This window comes from Fulmarus glacialis, unplaced genomic scaffold (genome assembly GCF_000690835.1).
Source record: "Fulmarus glacialis isolate BGI_N327 unplaced genomic scaffold, ASM69083v1 scaffold29244, whole genome shotgun sequence".
Lineage (NCBI taxonomy): Eukaryota > Metazoa > Chordata > Aves > Procellariiformes > Procellariidae > Fulmarus > Fulmarus glacialis.
The window spans coordinates 1-13230 of record NW_009206575.1 but is presented as its reverse complement, the minus strand read 5'-3'; the positions used below and the strand labels follow the sequence as shown (position 1 = coordinate 13230).

General features: G+C 35.8%; 1 protein-coding gene across 1 annotated transcript in view; it reads right to left on the bottom strand.

Moving 5' to 3' along the window:
- EIF2AK1 (eukaryotic translation initiation factor 2-alpha kinase 1) overlaps positions 1–12850 on the bottom strand; it is a gene marked incomplete at its 5' end in the record, with an annotated part of 17751 nt that extends 4901 nt beyond the window's left edge. Inside the window, 10 exon segments of the mRNA XM_009575799.1 lie at positions 2174–2280; positions 4060–4171; positions 5233–5602; positions 6314–6352; positions 7971–8086; positions 8449–8529; positions 9335–9434; positions 9894–9925; positions 10680–10816; positions 12692–12850. Coding sequence (XP_009574094.1) covers positions 2174–2280; positions 4060–4171; positions 5233–5602; positions 6314–6352; positions 7971–8086; positions 8449–8529; positions 9335–9434; positions 9894–9925; positions 10680–10816; positions 12692–12850 — 1253 coding nt within the window.
- Positions 12851–13230: the final 380 nt, after the last annotated feature.

Sequence of the window (13230 nt, the reverse complement as noted above, 5' to 3'; positions counted from 1 at the left end):
TGCTGGGCACAAAGAAGCTGTGGTTAACAAATACAAGTTAATGACCAAGCTTCCATTAGGTCATGGCAACTCATAAAATTTGTTCTGACAACTGAAGTTTTGGGACCTGTTACTATGTTACACCCTACCAGTCCAGAAGTTTTAGTCTAAGTAATTTTATCTTAATAACAAGAAATTAACTTAAAGCAATGTTTTATGTTACAGAAATAACAAGAGGCTACACAGCCCTTCAACTTCTCCTACTAAATTTGCTTAGTACTTACAGCTGGGACATCCACTTTGGACAAATTTCAGAGAAATCAACCAACTTCACAGCATAATACAGAAAAGTGTCTCTGTATCTTGCAAAATATAAAACATCAGATAAATCCTGAAATGAATAATTACAAATATGACTGTCTTCTATGTTTAGGCCAACAGTTTGATGATGCCTTTCCACCTATATCCATTCTTTTTGAGTATCATCTTAACTTAGGACACCAACAAGTCTGGCTGGACACCTCTTCACATAGCTGCAGGGTCACTAAACACACAGGTAGCAGCAACTTTAATCGCCTCTGCAGCAAACATTAACTTTGCCAGTCCAACTTGTGGAAGAACTGCCCTTCATGTTGCAGCGTGCAAAGCATCGTCTAAAGCAAACAGAATTTTAGGTGTCAAACAGATTGCATCCGTTTACTGTTAGGTAATAGAGCCAACATAAACACCCAAGATCATGAAGGATGAAGAGCTATTCATGAAAGGAAATAGTTGATTTTCTGTTAGAGTCTAATGCAGACATGAAGAGTTTAACAAGAGATGGGCAATCTCCACTCTCTTCATTTCTTCAACGCAGCTCAAATTTAAAAGATACGGCATTGTTGAATAAGTTGCTAGGCTTCTCATATCCACTGAAATAAGAGATAATCAAGGACACCTACCCACTTGGACTTCTGTTGTCAGAATTTCAAATGCTGAAAGACTTTCTCATAACATTATCACAGAAATTACTGTCTTTGCAAGATATTTGCAAAATCACTACTTTAAGAATATATGGTGAAAACAATGAGCACTGGATCAAGAACAGGCTCCCAGTAACTGTATAGGATTCTTTATACAACTACCAGGACTTTGGACAATAAGGCCATGATGTTGCTAAACAGAAAAGCAAACTGAAAAACTGCTGACCCTGAAAACAGTTGGCAGAAAAATTAAAATTAATCTGGAAAGAAGACTGTGTGTTTTCAAGTAGTTCAATGTTTCCACATGTGGAGTTTTAATAATCAAGATGATTTTTACATTAATTTCCTCATATGGCTACCGCATCAGGTGCGGAGAACCTCTGTAGGAAGTAGAGTAGGAAAATACGCATTCACTTCCTTGCTATTCAATTCTATCAGTTTAAGGGGGCGGGGGGCGAGCAAGATATATCTACCTATGCTTCACGTTTAAGCCAGCCAGTAAGTCAAAACCATTCTTATGACTACAGTTCCAAAAAAACTTCACAGGAACATATAAAGGGTGTCCTATTCTAATCATTCAAAGCATTATCTTTTTAAGTCTGCTCTTTGTTACTTTTAATAGGAATGAAACCAAAACTTTTCATTCACTAACATCACCTACAATTTCAGTCCCTTAGAGGAGATAGCAACCATTTTGAAAGACAGCAATTATTTGCAACTGAGGGATTTTTTTTTTTTTTTTAAAAACAAGTAACTATAACTTGAACATATTTTGAAAAACTAACTGATATGCTGTCAGCAAATTGAGGCGTAGTCAAGGGGCTTTGCTTATTTTTATAATTACCTAAAAGAAATTTTTTTTAGGTAATTAGGTAATTTAGGTAATTTGGTAATTAGGTAATTTGGTCTTTCCTGGTTAAGGAAAGACCAAAACAAAACAAAACCAATCTGACCATCCCTGTTTAGGACAAGCAAATGGCTTCACAAAGGAGAAGACATTTCCAGAGCTTCATCATAATTCACTTGTAAGTCAATGTAATTGAGTACTATGCTTATAGTAAAGGAGGCATGGTACTGGTATAGAGAAGACAATGTATTTTTTCATATGTAACATAGCTAAATTCTTAAGAATCCAGGTCATCTCAAATTTAACTATTAAGTTGCTTTCATTCTCCCATAATGTAAGTTATCTTTGTTTTCTTTAACCCCAAGTAATAATTCGATGAACTTACTTTAACGTCTCGATGCATCACTCCCACGCTGTGGATATAGCATACTCCTTCTAATAACTCTTGAAAAATTTTCATTGTCCAGCGGACATCCACAAGATGGTATGGACCTTAAAACAATTTAAAATCTAAATTATTTCAGCTGATTCTACTGAATTATTTAAGTTTATGGTGGTATGTCCTGTTGAATTCTGGTTATTTATGATGTGGAAGACATTTTTAACAGAATGAGCATAGTTTAAAAATGGAATTTCCCATGCTTCTCCTAAGATAGTATTTTTTAAACAGCAAAAAGTCACTAACCTCAAAATTCCAAAAAGGAAAGTTCAGGGGACATGAACATATGTCTGCCTGAAAAGATTCCTCCAAACCCCACCAGATAGTTATTTGATTATGAATTTAACAAACTCTTTACTTCCATGTAAGTGCTGAATTAGAATGAAAAATACAGTTCCAGATAAAATCACACTAATTTATGTAATGACATGTTGTCTGTATGGATTTGCACCCTTCCTTTTTGAATCCTACTCCTTCTGCTGTCGGGCTACCCTCTGAAATTCCCAAATCTCCTCTGGCTGTAGCTGTCCTAAATAAACTTACCATCTCATTGTTTTTACCATTTCCCACATTATTATTTTATTAAACTACATTGTCTTCCTACTCTAATGACCCAGATCTAATACGTCTGTTGTCACTTTGAACACTCACCATTTACTCCTACTTGGGCTTCAGTTTCTTAATGTCTAACCTATGATAGCATTAACCTTTCCTCTCCTGTCACCTGTGAAAATATGTGAAAAGGGCATTTTGCAAGGTCAAATGCCCTAGTAATTCTGTCATTCGCTGACCAGGAATGTAATCTTTTAGCTTATGAAAGCTAAAAATACTATGATTACAGGAGAGATTAGTGGAAGTCATCTGATAGTTACCTGGTAAGCCTAAGGTTTACTCCATGACTGAAGAGAACAACAGATTTATCTTAAATGTGATTAAAACTAAGATGAAACATTAATCATACAGTTCATATCTTACAATCTGTTAAGCATATGCTTTTTTTATACAACCACCCCTGAGAAAGGAACATGTCTCTAATGCTTTAAGAGCATTAGTCTTGTTCTTCCAAATGCCAACAATTATTGAAGACGGCTTGGTATCAGAGTGTAAGAACTCCTCTGGCCACTCAAGCAAAGTAAATGTTAAATTCTTTAGACCAACGACAAATCAGCCTGCGTAGGAGTTTTGACTCTTAAGAACAAACTTAAAAGCTTTTAAGTACGTTGTAACCTGTTTGGAACAAAAGATTATTTACATTTTCCACAGCAGATAAATTAGCCTGTGAAGAGCTCTATTTTGTAGCAGCAAGACTACTACCAAAGCGAAATTTCAGTTATTTAAACAGCTTACTGAGAAAAAGCAGATTCTGTCAATAAAAAACTGTATTCCAAATAAGTAGTACTGCCCAGGCACAGATCTCTCCAGGTTACAACTATGCCTCAGGCATACATTCATTTTTTGAAGAGTTGTCTAAAACTTATGAACTTAAATCTCTTTTACCAACATCTATCATACAAAGATTCAATACTAGCCACTATATGATTAAGTGAATAAAGAATCTAATGAAGAATCATAGAATGATAGAATCATTAAGGTTGGAAAAGACCCCTAAGATCATCAAGTCCAACCGTTAACCCAACACCACCATGCCCACTAAACCATGTCCCTAAGCACCTCATCTACACGTCTTTTAAATACTTCTAGGGATGGTGACTCTACCACTTCCCTCTGCTGAAGTAAAACATAAAATCAGGCAAGTGGACTTCCAATTAGGAAAAAAGAAATATTTGCTTTATAATGAATAAGTAAATTCTTAAGACAGTGATGAGTCTTACCGGAAGTTTCCTCTGTTCTCTCGTTGTATTTTTGGTTACGGTCAACAATCCAATCCCACAAGGATATTTCACAGAACTGCATTTGTATATGAAGCATCAAACGATACTCCACCTAACAGAAAAATAATGGTCCATGATTTTGCCACTGTAATATGAACAGTATTTCCTTAGTTATTTTCTTTAAAGCTAATAAAAACAAAAAGGTTTTTAAACTAAAAAAACCAGTGAGATACCAAAATGACATAAAATACAGTATTACTAATCTACTGCATTCAAGAAGCAGATGCAACAACGTTACCTAGTTTTGGGCTTTTTTTTGCTTGTTCCTCAAATTTTAATAATTGTTATATGATAAAAGCCAACAAAACAGCCAGCTACATATTTTAATATTCAAATTAGAGTTTAAAAGCTTCTAGACATACTGAACAGAGGTTCACTCTGGCTTAAGAAAATAGTGTAAATTAATATAAAATAGCAAAAAAATTCAACCTCTTGATATGGAATTTTATGATTTATTAACATGAATATATAACTTCATACTCAGTTTCTGATAATGTACTAGTTCATCTGATAACCTGGACAACTCAAGCAAACACCTTTAAAATCTTGGATTTCTTGCAAGAGGGAACTCCAAGTGATAGCAAAAGCTTGAAGCATTCCAGAGCTGGCTGTGTTACATAAAACATTTCAGCAGTATGAATGCCAACAAAGTTTTAGAAACACAGGCAGAGTGGTGATTCCCTGCCCAAATCTGCTTCTCTCTTTTTCATATGTAATCCTACACTGTATAGGCACCACATTACATACCTAGACACTTTGATCAATAATATCTGAATTAGCCATCATTACTGAATGCTGAAGATTTTCAAGTTTGATGGATTTTTTTTTTATGCAGTAGTACTTTTTATTCATGTAGGTACTTTGAAAGGACCCAAGATGACTAACACATGAAAACTTTCTTGTATGCTGAGTTTTGCCAGCTCCTCTGGTCAGCTTCCTTGTAATGGTGTTACCCTCTTAAGTAAAAATAGTCTGTATTTTTGGCTCTAATCGCAGTCATTTCATTTTTTTAAATTTATCATTGTAAATCATTCCTCTGTCTACCAAATTCTACTTTACAAATATCATTAAATTAGACAGCAGTTAAGTATATTTAAAGAGAACGGTATTCACCTCAAACTCTCCGCAGAGAGCTACATCATTCTTGGAGCATTCTTCAGTGCAGCACTTACTTCCAGTGCTAGCATCTTGATCCAGACTAGAATGAGGTCCCCATGCTGAATGATTTTTCACATCAGTTGATCTACTGCTAACACTACTTACAGAGTCTCCTTGTAATTCTATGGATAATTCATATTTATTTGGTTTCATACACTCTTTACTATTGCTGTTTGTAAAATCATTCCTTAAATCCATATTCTGCACTAATTCACTATCCAGATTTCCAAGACTGGTACTGTCACAGGACTTCTTTTCTTGTGAAGTAAGGTCAGCAAAGATAATTGAACTACCACTTTCCACACTCTGAATGTGACAGCGATCGCTGAAAATAATAAAGGGAGAGAAATCAAAATATGTACACAGTTTTATACCATCTATTTGTGACACACCATTCTGAAAACTTTTTTTTTTTTTTCAATTGCAAACTGCATTCTAGAGTAAGAGTTCAGCTGCTTCCCCATATAAAACTTTAGGATTACATAATTGGCAGCGTAGGCTCCAGCCTTTTTAATACCCTCCCGCCAGCAGGGATTCCTGATAGCTGACCCAGACAGCTCATAGATACATATAGCACTAGGTCACAGCATTCACTGTACTGAAGTATGATGCATCTCCATTCCTTTAAACTTAGGAAGTTACACTGTATTTCTCATAGGACTCCATCTCCTTATTGAAAGGGCTAATCAACACTTCTGAGAAACAGAAGGCCCCATCATTCTAGTAAGACTCCACAGTACTAATCAGTGTTGCTGATTGGCACAGAATTTTTGAGGTAAACTTGAAGCCCAGTATTACATTCAGGCACTCAGAAACTGACAGATCCAAAGAAGGCAGAAGTATCCAGTAATACTCTTCAGCTTATGCAACCGGAAGAGAAACAATGACAAGGATAATTAAGACTTTTTTTGGTTATAATTTGGAAGCAAAAAGCACTTGTACAATATATGCTGAATTCTGTACTCTTTTAACGTTACTTTAAAAAGCCTTATATTAAAGCCAAATAAATGTTATCATTGAGATTTGTAATACTTACTTGCCACTCTCTTGCTCCAAAGATAATGGCTGAAAGCCCCTTATTATTTTACCTATTGGATAAAAAGATAAATATGGTATTTTACAAAACAAAGCATGCATATATTTACTATAAATTAACATCTAAGCTACAGCATCTTACTGAATTTAACTTCATTACCTGTAGATATCTTTTTCTTTATTTCTGCTGCTGCAAAAGGTGTTTCTTAGTCTATTAAGAAGCAACCCTAATATGTTTTTTATTTTTCTTTAATTGAAAAGAAAATACATGTTGTATGAGGTCACTGAAAGGGTTGTACATATTACTTACATCTCTCTTATATATTCACCTAGATTTCACCTTTAAGAAGTTAGCCTGTTCAAAATTAGGGCATATAACCTATATGATAATACAGTTAAAGAAACAACTCCACAAGGCACCATCCTTTGCATCACCCTGCTGCTGTTTTGAAGACACCTGATAATTTTGAAATAATTTTTATTAAAATTGTGTATTTATGTGAAAAAGCAGTTTGTTTCAGCACACAGAAGCAAATATGAAACACCAATCTTGTAAGCCAAGGAAAACCATGAAGTACCACAGGACCTACCTATAGATCTCATTATGTACTTAACATTATCACCATTAAATACTTGTGAAGTACTCCTAGCACTAAAAAGTTGCATCCTTTGAGATTATTAGTATCACCGGTTAAAAAAATCTTGTCTGTTTTACTACACTATGAACTTCCTATGCATTTTCTTTTGTGCTTATAGCTGAGTAGGCGTGAAGTCACTGACTTGGAAAGCAATAAAGTCATATAGAGCATAAGTAAACCTCCCACTAAGAGAGGATCAAAAGATTTAACTGCTAAAGGCATTCCAGAAAAGGACAAGGAAGAAAGGGACCAATGGATTAGGGTACAAAGGGACCAAAGTGTGGGAAGAGCCGAGAACAGAGAAACTGAAGAGAAAAAAAAAGGGGGCAGGGAAGAAGGTGCAAAATGACTATAAAAGTAGGTAAATTCTCAACAATTACAGACAGTAGCTGATACCCAAAAAAACAGATTGCTCTGTCACTGCAGAACTATGAAACACAATTCATCAAATTTAAACTCTCCTGTGGAAAGCAAAATCAGAGGTAATATTTTTTTTTTTTTGCCATTAAAGTCTTTATTTCCAGGTTCTTTCAGTTTTTCTAAACTCTTTTCCAGATAGGAAGAGAAGCATAGTGGGTAATTTTATCCTACTGTTGCTACGACTTTGAGATTTCAAAACATGGTAGCAAATTTGTGAGTTTTTTTCTCCTATTCATCACTTTTCCCCCAATATCTGAAGTGTCCAACCCCAGTATTCATTCTTCTCCTTGTCAACTCACTACTTTTTGTGTTAAAAGGTTTTCATTTTCCACTGAACTTCACACAACATTAAAATCCGCCTCATATATTACCAGAAGTGAAGCTAATACTTCCACAGTTCCAAATCCATCATTAAGTAACAGATAAGTTATTAGGCAAGAGATTGAAGTGCACAGAGGGACATGGAGACCTGGTGGTCACCTCTAGTTTGCTTTTTTTTGGTTGTTTTAAGGAAGGGAAAAAAACAGTTATTTTATCAGAGAAGTAATACTCTCCTGCAAATAATAGAGGTTATAAGCAGGATGCAAGCAAGAGTTACACAATATGCTCTACTTTCCTTTTGGGTGTACTGTTTGAACTTGTTCCATCCAAGCAGTGTGATAGCCTACAATATTAGGATGCTGCAGCCCAGCCAGCACTTTAACTTCTCGTAGTACCTAAAAGGACCAAAAAGAAACAGTATGACTGTCCTTCATTCTGAGTGCTTAGTAAACCCAAACGATAAAAAATAACAGTTTCTGATAAAGAACAGATAAAATTATTACAGTAGTGGAGAAAATTTGGAAGCTTTCAAATTCAAGTTAATAATATGCTTCTTTTAATGGACTTAAATACTTCCCATTTACTTTTTTCTACTAGGTATTGATAGGGTCAAATCTTTAGAAACTCAGTATGCATAAAAAACGTTATTAACGTTTTTGTAATTTTGAGAAATATTAACTGCAGTACTAAACTAAATCAGAAGCAGCTAGAGCAGACAGGAAGTTAAAACAGAGATGAAACACAAGAAAAAGAATACCTTCATGCAATCTCTTCTTGTAGCCTTCTTAATGTTAATTTTTTTGATAGCATAGAACTGACCATCTAACTTGTTTCTGACCTGAAAACAATTGCAACAGGACAAAATTAGATGTTAATGTGTTTAGATCAATTAATTATTAAATCCTTTAGAACCAACTATTTTCTAAATGTTAATTTCTGCACTCCATTCAGATAACCTCTCATCCATATCAGAGAATGAAACTGGGATTAGGCCCCAGCTGTCTAAGATAAGGATACTCTACTTTTGCATTCTTTCAGGACTGCAAACATCTAATTCAATCAATACATAGCTTTACAGCTATCTTTCCATCAATAAAAAAATGCTGATAGGTCCTGATAACTGCTTAAACAGGTTCTCAATAAATCTGTGAGACCGCAACTGTCATTTACATATGGCACATACCACGCGGGGAACCTTAGGCTGGCCATATGCTAGAAGTATTAAATACAATTCAACATCGGGTTGGACAGTTTACATTCATATTAAGGCTGCTTTTTTTCAAGCAGCACAACTGGAACATTGGGGTGTGCAGGCTAATCAGTTCCTGTGGCTGTTTTAAGTCAATATATCACAATACTTCACACGAGAAATAAGGAGTTTTCATTCACTTTAAAAGGGGTCAAAATACACAAAGGAAAACATCTGATATATCCTGCTTCTGACAAACAGAAAACAGAAACCACAACTGAGCATCTTTTGAAATGAAATGCCAACATCCTTCACATGTGCAGGTTTACACGTGTTCTATTGGAAAATGAGTATATTTGTTTTTCTGTTAGAAAAATAAACAAAACAGCAACTCTAAATTTCAAAGAAAAACTAGATATAAACTGATCAGTTATAAATGGAAGGTAAAGAATACCTTGTATACTTTACCATATCCTCCTTTTCCTAGCCTTGCAACCTCATCAAATTCATTCAAGTATCGTGAAGTCTGTGCTTCAAAGAGAATTTCTTTTTCCCTAATCAAAAAAGATAGGCTGCATTAAACTAAATTACAACTTATAAGTAAGGTATTATATAGGCTACAGGTGTACACAATCTAGAAATACTATTTACATTATGAAAAGAAGAAGAAAATACTTTGACATTACCATACTAAATACTGAAAACCAGCAGACTGCAACAGCATGCACATGTGCTACAAATCCACACTGTGGGTTAACAGAAGTATTAAGATGATTTCTTTAAGTTTATGCCTGATAAATATTGTTTTCCTGAATGGTGACACTAACCGTGAGAGTTGTACTGAAGAAGCAATTTCCACCAGATCGTTTTGAGAGTTTGGAGAAATTTTCTTTTTTTTTTTTCTATGTTTCAGAGCCAAAATTTGAAATGCAGTGTTAATTAAATCGAGAGTGGAGCACAGAACTTCAGGGAGGGAATTAAGTTTAACTTTTCTAAATGCTTTGAATACATACCCAATTGCATGAGAATCTCCATTATCAAGTTCCTATGAAACAAAAAAATCCAACATAAAAACATGCCATACAGAATAACAGGTCTACCATGCCATTGGCACAGAGAGCTTAATCAAAATAGAAATTACAACTACGTTCTTAGAAGAAAATGAGGTTACTGATAGCCATTCACATTCTGCAGAGAGCTTCACCAAATTAAAGTATTATTATCCCACCAGTAATCTGCTAACATCTCTTTGCTGGAGAGATTACTGCCCTTTTAGAGTTCTGCTGGCAAACAGGATAAAATGAGGGCTCTAAAATGTGCTTAAGACAAAATTAACTAGCTTAGTTCAAGCAGCGAGATAAGCAAACTGGTCTGATTCAGCCTGAAGCATATAACGCAGTATACAAATTATGTCCTCCACTAATATAAATACAAGGGTGTTAACATAATAACTGGAGCAGTTAAAAGTTGAAAATGGATGTCTGTCTGTTGTTGAGAAAAAAAGGTGTAGCAATACTTAAAACACCTTGCCTGTGTTTATAAAGATTTTTTTAAAACATTTTTTTATTATTATTTAATAAGGAACAAAATGTTGCTGGCTTCACAAGCTTTGGTTTGCACCTAAAGAATCAGAACATGCCATCCCGAACAGCTAAGGTAAAATGGGAGTACCATTTTGTATAATTATTGAAAAGATCCAATCCAATATTAAAAGAACCCCCAAACAAAAGCTTCTTTGGATGCAATGATGTGTTAATTCCTTAATGCAGAGCTTGCCAAAGAAATTTAACAAAGCTTACCCCATTAAGTATTTGTCGATTAGCTGCTTTCATTAGTTCAGTAATAGCTCTATTATGCTGCAGTCTTACAGTACTAAATTCATCACAGAAGGCAAAAGGAGAGAGCAACCCTGTTCTTGTAAAAGCCTGACGAAGCACTGTACAAAGGAACAGAGAAAGGTCACATTAAATAAAGCCTGCCAACAAGACCATGTAAACAGCTGTTGTTTTTTAAAGGAGAAGCTTTATTTGAAAGACAGTGCATCTGAAAAAATGAACAGTCACTCCTACTCTAATGCCTTTGCCTATACTCTTAGCAATAAAAACTAATTAAATCCAAACTAGAGCTGCTCTGTGGGAATCCCTTTGCATAATACAGTTATTTGCCATACCTTTCATGGTCACAACTGCATCTCCTCTTCTTCCTCATCTCAGCAGATGAATTATACAAACACCTAGTCATTCACTTACTTGTTACCCTTGGACTAATTTTGATGAGTGAAAAGAGAAATTCAAAGCATGTTCACAGTTATGAGGACACGTTTATAAAAAAAAGCGGTAATGTCAAGATTTTCTAATTCACATACAAACTCACATATTTGTGCACATACTCATAGTTGAGAATGAAGTCACTCCCTTCCATCCCCCCCCAAGCACCACATCTTTCTCAGCTGAAGTAAAACAACGCTGTGGCAAACAAAAACCTAATAAATACTGGAGATGGGTGCAACTGTGAAGGTGCTACCAAAATGTACTTAAAAGTTTAGGAGTTCCAAGGTCTTAAAACAAACTTTCTCATAAGAGTTTTTTTAAGATGTTTCTTTGGTACCAGTATTTTAAAAATCAGCCTATTACTTTATCTTTTAAAGGAGATAAAATCTATTGAAAGTGAACCTGCAAGAAATCACGAATTTTGCTACACAAGCTTTATGGACACAGTTACACACACCAAAAAAGTGGGAAAACCCCACCCTTGCCAACATGAAAAACCAGCCAAAACCACAAAACAGATACGATTACTTCAATATGTTTTTCTTTTATTCATCAGATTCATTCCTAGGGAATGGTTTAAACTGGTTTTAACCAGTTTGGGAAACTGGTTTATACTATACCAGTGGAGGAATGTCATTTTCCATAGAAGTACACTGGGAAGCCAAGCAGCTACATACTTTGGAAGATGTGCAGGTTCATTTTTTTTTTGTTCCTCTCCCAAAAGGAGGAAATTTCGTTGGGTTTTTTCCGCTGGTATTTTTGTTTTTGACAGAGATAATAGTAAGACCCAGGGCCAAACATCTACATCAGACTTCAAGAACAAAAAAATGACAGCTGCCTGCACTGTTGTTACTGGATGCTATAAATGGCTTCAATTTTAAGTATGAGCAATGTATTAGATTTTATTTGCTACAAACATGTATAGGAAGAAGAAAACCTTGGAGATTGTTTCTCAAATGCATTAAGCATGTGCCTAAATGAACAAAATACCTAAGATAAGTCACATACCAAAAAGACAGATTTCAAAAGAAACACTTCACACCTAAAAATGCAAGCGCCCTGAATTATAACAAAAGACTTCAGGGGAAAATAAAGAACTTACAAAGGTATTTACTCTGATTTTCACAGACCATAATTTTGAAAGATTTAATGAAGAGTATGCTACAGCTATTTCTTGATAAATATTTTTATTAAATTCCTCTTCTACCTGTGTTTGTAGATCAGACTTAACAGTTCGATAACGTACCCTGCTACCCTTCTCATGATACAACTCATATGATTTAGCTGGAACAGAACTGTCTGACCTTTGCATCTACGACAATATTCTGTTACTGTTTTCAAAAATAAGACAGGTCCTCATTCCCAATTAAGTTGATTCAGGGTATTCATTCTCTTCTCAGAATTACTATTGTCCCAATGGGATGGATGAGCTGTCCCAATACAGCTTTGTATTGATATTACACTGTAATTCTGCGCAGAAGAATCTGGCATATGTTGCAGTAAGGCAGTTTAAGAGACAGGAAAGAACTACTCTTACTAACTTCGGAACAAACACCTCGAATGAACGGGGTTGTGCGTGTACATGTGGCAGAGATGCTCCAGCAGCGACACAAGCAGCAGCTGGTTTTGGATGGTCGAAGTGAAATTCACAAACTTTTGCGACCCGTTTGCAACTCGCAGCTCCGCCGGCACATCCGATTCTGGAAAAGAACAGTCAGACGAATGAATTTAGGTCTCTATATATGCCTATTTACCAAAACATTAAAACCACTTACGAACCCACACAGCTTCAGCACAACCCTGGCTCACAAAAAGGCACCTCACGAGCTGCCACCGAGCGAGAAGCTTAAGACACTAATTAGGAACCTAATTATAATTTATTTTTATAAGTGCATATAAAAGAAGCTAACCGGAGAGGACGAGGCTCTCCCCGAGGGAGGAGAGCTCCCACAGCGGCCGCAGGGCAGGGCGCGCTGCCAAGGGCCTGCCCGCTCTTGCATCCCCCCCCGCGGCTGCCGCTTCCTCGAGGCGATGGGGAAGGAAGGGGAGGAGGGTGGCGGCAGTTCTACCCTCCGTCCCA